Source organism: Eutrigla gurnardus, assembly GCF_963514095.1.
Source record: "Eutrigla gurnardus genome assembly, chromosome: 4".
In the NCBI taxonomy this organism is placed as follows: Eukaryota; Metazoa; Chordata; class Actinopteri; order Perciformes; family Triglidae; genus Eutrigla; species Eutrigla gurnardus.
Window position 1 is genome coordinate 12,353,707 of NC_139918.1, and position 7,759 is coordinate 12,361,465.

Consider the following 7,759-nt stretch of genomic DNA (forward strand, 5'->3'; position numbering starts at 1 on the left):
TTTCCTGACTCTTCTGGTGCAAATGTGACCCGCCACTGTGATTTTCGTTGTTGTTTTTTTGCAGAATATGCAAGTTGAGATCATGAAGAAGCCACTCCATGTTTCAGATAACAGTATTGGTTGCCCTAAAAGTATACATTTTGTATTTGTAGTTTCGGAAAAAAACGGCCCTTGTCTGTGTCTCTGCAGGGCCGTGTAAGGCGATGCAGTTAATTTCCATACTGATCACCATTGGCCATTTACATGCTGTTGTTATTTTTTCGGTCAATCAGCTGCACGTTAAAGGCTAAACACATGGCTACTTATTCAGCGCCCGTGTCCCTCGCAGCGGATGAGTTGGAGCAGAAGATATCAGACGCTATATCTATGGTTACATTTCAACGGAATAAAGACAGCAAAATGGAGGAAGTCCGTAACTTTAACTGCAAATTCTACGGAAGAAGAAAGGAGAACTCTCTCCTTGGAAGTCATTCATGCAGCGACAAACTTTCTCATAAGCATACGGATGGATTCTTTAGCTGCTGAAAGAGAGCAAACGGACACGTAGTTACGTCGGAGATGACTGCATCCACCAAAAGCCGCAGACGAAAAGTCTGCCCGGACCTCTTATTTCATCGGAGCCAACGAAGTCTGCAGGAATACTTTTCAGTTTCTTATGGGGTGAGTTTCCGTTAACATCCAAGTTATCTACTTTGCTTCGCTAGCTAAGCTAGCTCAGTACTGTCGTTTTAAAAGTATATGCACATCGAAATTAAGCTCTAATGGGAGGTTTTGGCTCATAATGTGGGCATCTGATTCAACAGTGGTGCCAAGGGGCCTGTTGGCATTGCTTGAATTGACTGTGATGCTAATAGTTTAGCAACTAGCCTACCTGAGGACAATAGGCTAGTTGCTAAATCATCAGCACTTGCTACTTAGACGGTGCCTGTTAGCATGACACATGATGTGAAACTTCTTTGTTTTCCTTTTCAGAATTGGCAAAGACACCCTGACGGATACAATCAAACACTTTGAGGAGAATGGGCCTGGACTAAATTCACTTAATTCTAGTACTGACTGTACTGTAGGATTTTTTTCCTCCAATGTTTACATTGTACACTTTAAGCATTTCCATTTCAATAAAGTACCTTCTAATTCTGTTCAGTCCAGTAAAGTGCTTAACGAAAATAACACTACATCATTATCTACATGATTACTGCTTTTGATAACCATTGTTCAAACCACTACAATACTTTCTGAGTGCGACTGTAGGGGGGAGGGCTTATCTGAATGAGATGCAAATGAGCACCATTGTGTTTCCTTGCTCACCAGGTGAGGTGAGGTGAGGTGAGATTTGCAAATCTTTCAGGCCAGTTTTCTCAGTGAAAGGTTTTCAGAGAAGCATACATTCAAATGGCCACAACTTCGTCAAATATGATCAAATTTCCATGTGAAGACATCATTGGAAAGCTTAGAAACTACACTTTCAGAATCTGTGAATAACTCAAAATGCCCCGAGGTCAACATGTTCCTGGTTTTGCTGTGGCTGGTCACAAATAATAACGGTGGGAAACAAAAGTTTCACAGCGTTCTGCTGCTCTAATATGAAGGTTGTGACCTCTCCACCCCTGTTCACTTCTGGAATGAGATATATTTTCAACACCATCTGGAGACGTGTACAACCTGACCATTCCTCCCTCATTACCGCACTGTGGGACATACTGCCTTTCAGAAACTAGACTGTATCTCTCATGCTTGTTGCAAAGTTTTAATTGGCAATACATCCAATTAGAATGAATCAGGACCAGATAAATTGGGCTGCAAAGGCTTGGTCTTCACGACCCAAATACATCTGTATGGCATCGATTCATGGTGTGATTCCATCATTTTACAAGACAATGAAAGCTAATATTCTCAACACTCTTAATCCAAATGTGGGTCCTTTATGTGTTTATTTGTTAAATTTTCTTCCCATTTCCTGTGGTTTACAGATCCACGTTAAAAGAATAGATTTGACTTGAAATCGAAACCTGCAGCACTGACTTCTGACTGTGTTTACGGCGAGTGTAGATCGACGTGCAGATCAGATCGGTGCATGGTGTGTTCAGCTTTCCCCTAGCTCAATTCATGTCATTCATTTTGAGAAGCTCCTTTTTGGTCAAAGAACGGATGTAAATTGATTGAACGTTACAGTGTGTTTTTCTCTGTTGGAATGGTTAAATGCTGGAATAAAAGGATGCAAATGAACCTAAAACAGATGAAAGGGATTATACATGCAGCTCCATGCTGAGAATGTTTACCTCTGTTTCTTTTTTTTCTCCTTCTAAATGGGCACTAAGAGATGATCCGAAAATTGAAACCTGTGAGATCCGGTTGGTTTATTTTTTTTTCAAGTCTTTAACTTTAATGGGCTTTGATGACTTGGATGGATTTTCTGTTGATAGTTTAAGCGCTGCAGTATGGCAGAAGAAATTCAAATTTGTTGTTGTCCCCCTGGCAACTGTGGACAATTTCTACCGATGTCACGCAAACAACAAATCAAGCTGTTCTCTCATCATGTTTTTATAATGTTTCATGCTTTGAAAGACTGTAATTTAGAGTAACAGAGTTTGTTTTAGTAAGACAGTATGTGGGAAATGTTTCCCCGGCTGCAGGGGATTTTTTTGTTTTGAATTTTGTTTTTTACATCACTTTTGATTTAAATACTGGATGAGCTTCGGCCGGAAGAAGCCAGGAGGAGGATGCTTTGTTGTTGCAGCTTGGAACAAAATACTGCACCCCAAAGTTCAGCCAGTCCAAAAGTAAATTCAATTCAGCTGCTTATTGTTTGCAGTTGGCCCTTGATGTGTCTGAGCATGTTTCTTGTAGCGGCTCTTCAAAGTTTTCCAGTCATGTGTCATTTTATTCGGTCTCTCGGAAGTTGGTGTAATAGTCACACAGTTAAAATCTCCTGCAATGCCAATGGAAACTCAATTGGGAACCTTTTTCATGGTGGACGCAAAAATTAAACTTCCACTATAATACGTAAGTCTGAAAATCATGCTCAGTGAAATTAAAGGAGAAAAGGGACTATTTCAGGAAGCGCCATGAAACGTACCATGTTGCATTATCACAAAACACAAAGCAATATTTCTACATTTCACTGCATTGCTGTTAGTGAATCAATACTTGAAAAGCACACAAATGATGAAAAAACAGGATTTCTTTTCTTCTCTTCTGAATGAATGAAAAAGATTTTTATATCAGATGTGATGTAACACTGTTATCTACAGCTCGCTTCAGGCATCCAGCACCATTTGTTCTGCCAGGTAATATCAGATAGTGTCCACACAGGTAACCTGGAGTCAGAGCGCCGGCAGTGTTCAAGTTTTCAACGTGGACCCTCCTCTGCTTCCGCTGGGTTCTCCTTTGTGTTTCAGATCCACTGCTGAGGAGGATCTCCTGCTGCCTTTGTTCAGACAGATGAGCTTAATATGCCACAGTGTCTCGGAGCCTGTTCACACCTGAGTCCCTGCTTGTCCTCTGCTGAACCGAGGCTGCACAATACAATTATGTTTTCTTTTATTGTATTATTATTATTACTGTATTATTATGTGTTCACTCAACAGTTTGAAGGAAAAGTTACTTATTTTTTTAGAGCTTCCGACCAATGTCCACCAACACCAGCCTTGGTGTGCCTGTCCAAGCCCCGGAGACTTTGAGGCAATAAAACTATCTGGTTCGGTTTAGGAGAAGGTTGTGGTTTGATAACTATGGTGGAGTTTCATACATCAGCTTTATATAACATTTACATTTATTACATTTTCATTGACAACGTTACGTGGCAAATATGTCAACATATGAGTTAAAATATCTACGGGAGTGCCGTTACTTCAGTACAGAAGGGACTTGACAAATACATTAATGTTGACGTCTGGTTTCATGATGGCCATCAACTCTTATTTAGAGCTAAAGCTGATAATATTGCATAAATATGGCATTAATAATTTTGCTTCTTTTTATAAGGTACAAACCAAAAGTGAAAAATACCCTCACCCTCATTATACCACCAATGATCATCACATTTCAAAAGCTGAATCTTTGCTTGAAGAGCAACGTTGTTATCTTTAAATTTCCTGTCAATCCAAAATCCTCTCACTGCTTCAGCACGTATTCATGAGTCTATATTTTAGGATAACAGGGTGGCTATGCAGAAAATCTTCTTGCGTGGTAGATGAAAAATATAATATTACAGGCTTAGAGGAAGAAATCAATTTACTTTTTAGAATTTAATTTACAAGTTTCTCTGCAAGATGATGGTTATTGTTTAGATTAAATGACATCATACAGGAACTAACATGGAACACCGAACTGGAGTTTCATCCAGCAACTCACTGAAGTGTGCCTACTTTCTACTTATTGAATCAAGATTTTTTTTTTTTAATTGATAGTCGATTTGGAATCAAACTCGAGACACCAAGAATCCAAATGACCAATATGAATGTGAATATATTCATAAAAAAACAAAAATTCTGCAAATCCAATCACAACTAGCTACCCAGTTCAAATAGTAAATCATCCATCCATCCATCCATTGCGTACCGCTTATCCTGTATTCAGGGTCGCGGGGGTGGCTGGAGCCAATCCCAGCTTTCTTTAGGCGAAGGCGGGGTACACCCTGGACAGGACGCCAGTCCATCACAGGGCCAATATCATGTATAATATTCTTGCCTATTATTGCTGTACTTTAAACAAACATCTTGGCACACATCATGCCTCTATGTTTAGCTATGTTCCTTTGTCCACGTATCAAACCTTTACACCAAACTCCATTGACTTTATTGGGGATTTATTGTAAGAAAAAAGGAATTTTTAAAAGTGTCGAGCCAAACTGAACCAATGATGCAGTTTAACATCAATATGCAGCCATCCTTCTGAAGCGCCCTTGAGCAAGAGACACGCTTAATCCCTCCCAGAATAGAAGTGGGAAAAAGAGATCGGTAAAGAATCTGCACTAAACGTTCTGTGTACTTGCGGTGGCAGCGCTCCTCGCTTAGATAATTAAACCCTCACATTTGTTTTGGGTGATGTGAACATTTTGACAACCTGGTCTGCTTTTTGTCAGGGGAGGCTTACGGGCAGGAAGCCCTGTTTATGCTGCGAGGTGGATCGCCGCTGGAAAATGGCAGTGGGATAATAGCTGCAGGACGGCTCCACAAGAGCAACCAGCACCGAAGGATTATCTCCAAAAATTAATGAATGAAAAGAGAGATGCGTGAAGACAACTTTAGCTGTCCTCACACACAAATGTTAATTATTTACAAACCTGCCAATTATTTTTATGGTTAATAAATTCAATATTTTGTCTGTAAGATGTCAGGAAATAACAACCAAGGAGACCAAGGAGATATTTGCAGACATTTAGTTTATAGTCACGCATGAACGAAAAAAGCAGCACAGCTCACATTTCCATAGACTTGGGGGGATGAAACTTATCAACAATCAAACCAGTTGCCAGTTAAACTCCTAATTAATTAAGTGATTATTTTTTCCAGCTTCCACACTATTTTAATTCATATAAACATAATTGGACCCACCACACTTCAACTGATTAGAGATGACCATGATCCACGAAACAATTGACAGAAAATTACTTTGCATAATAAATTGATCATTCCAGCCATTTTTGAGACAAACATCCCCAAATATTCACCGCTTGCAACTCAATGTGAATATGTGGTGGTTTCGTATGACAGTAAATTCAATATCTGTGTTTTTTAAGTTGGTTCAACCAAACAAGAGTAATGCTGTGTTCACACTACGTGCCACAAAGTTACAAAGTGTTTCTCGAGCTGGTCTTACAGTTTAGTATTTTTTTTTCATTGAGCCCTCAAGCAACGCTTTAAAGGCAACTTGCGAAAAATGTAGCTGGCAACTGCTTTTGTAGCTCTCAGTGTGGACATAGCATAGACTGCAGCTAATGATCATATTCATGAGAGATTTATCCTGATTTATCATAAAATGTCAAGCAGTAAGAAATATGGGCCAAGCACATCAAGGGTTCTTGTTTTGCCAAAACAATTCCAAAGCTAAATATATCTCTTGAAAATGTAAATGAGACCTCCGCTTTGTTGTCTTTGGCGGCACCTCTGGCGATGCGTGGTAACTGCAGGTGTGTTTTTGCCTTGCTGATTGTGACTTTTTTGGACTGGTTGCCTGCTTCTGAATGTTGAAATGTATGAGCTTTTGCACTTGTTTTTGAAATTGCTATTCTCTTCTTTTCGCTTTTTATGGTTAATGTATTTGTTTGAAAATTATTACTTTAATAGTTTACTTTTTTATTACTTTAAAATATTATAATTTTAATATCAGAGAGCAAATGTTCCAATTGAAACTAGAATATAGGGCATTTTTGTCATTTGAAAATTGTTTAGTCGATTCACTTTAATAGACAGTAACAAGGAGATCAATTAATAATGAAAATGATTAATTGCAGCATTATAATTAGCCTAATCATTGCAATCAAGGGCTTAGTCTGAATGATGTCCACATGCTTACTGTACTGTGGGGATATTTAAACTAAGACAGCAGAGAAACAAAGTCCATATAATTAAAATATGATTCAAAATGTGATATTTCATCAGACCTCTAAAACGTGTGTAACAAGGGGTTGGTTCAAATGTTGGCATACATCATCATCAAGGTGTGGAGACACAATTAATAACCAGCATGATTTTATTCTTATACACTCACAGCAAGGAAGAGAGACTCACCGTGAGCGGACACGTCGACAAACACAAGGTGAATAACAGCAAACTTCTCATCTTGTGCTGCTCTTCGGGTCACGGGTCCTCAGAGGAGAGACGCGGCTCCGAATTAGAAACAGGAGCCCAGACTTCATTTAAACTCCACTTTGGACTTTTTCATGCGCCGATCTGAACCTTGTTTCCATTCCATCAGTGTGGAGAGAAAACAAAGAAACAACAACAACAAAAACAAAGAAGAACAACCCGGAGGAGAAGGCGCTGATGATCCGGAGCCACACTGACTGTCACCTCCACTGAGCTCAATGTGCGGGGAGATCAGCGACCCGCAGCCGTCAAGCACACGACGACAGACACGGAGACTTCCGCTACCGGATTTCAAAATAAAATCTAGAATCAATCTAGAATCCGATAATTCGAAGTCCCAGTAAACGCGAAATTAAAAAAGGCAAATAAAAAAGCATATTTAGCGTATGGACTGTAATGTGTCCCCAGTATAACGGAATATTAATAACTGGGGAGCTACAGAGGACTGTGGTTACACCTCCCTTAGGATATCCTAAAAGGTGGTTTAAATTTGGTGGAAGGCTACTTATGTGAGGACATTTTGATTGTCTAAAAGTTGAGACGATGTTTTTAACCCCTTTATTTCTCATCCCCAGTCATATTGTAGGCTACACCTATTTAACAATGTATGCAAAAAAATTAATTCATCATATTTTTGAATCACATATCCAAAATTGTAAGCTACCAATTAGTAACATTCTTGCCCAGCCTGCCCACATTAAAATGTTTTAATTAAATGTGAAGGATATAATTTAAATCCCTCTTTGAACTGTACACTGCTCGAATATTCTGTTACAGTGGGGAATACTCACTGTACTAGTAGTAGTATAAGCTAAAGATGTTGGTATATATTTTTAAATAGTTTGCATGTTCTCCCCGTGTAAGCGTGGGTTCTCTCCGGGTTCTCCGGCTTCCTCCCACAGTCCAAAGACATGCAGGATGGGGATAGGTTTATTGAAGACTATAAGGGG

The 7,759-nt window shown here is 39.3% G+C and overlaps 1 protein-coding gene across 1 annotated transcript in view; it reads right to left on the reverse strand.

Moving 5' to 3' along the window:
* The window catches only part of LOC311012156 (vasoactive intestinal polypeptide receptor 2-like), a gene marked incomplete at its 5' end in the record, with an annotated part of 52,304 nt that extends 45,522 nt beyond the window's left edge, over positions 1-6,782 (reverse strand). Inside the window, one exon of the mRNA XM_084007493.1 lies at positions 6,732-6,782. Coding sequence (XP_083863619.1) covers positions 6,732-6,782 — 51 coding nt within the window. The remainder of the gene's footprint in view (positions 1-6,731) is intronic.
* Positions 6,783-7,759: the final 977 nt, after the last annotated feature.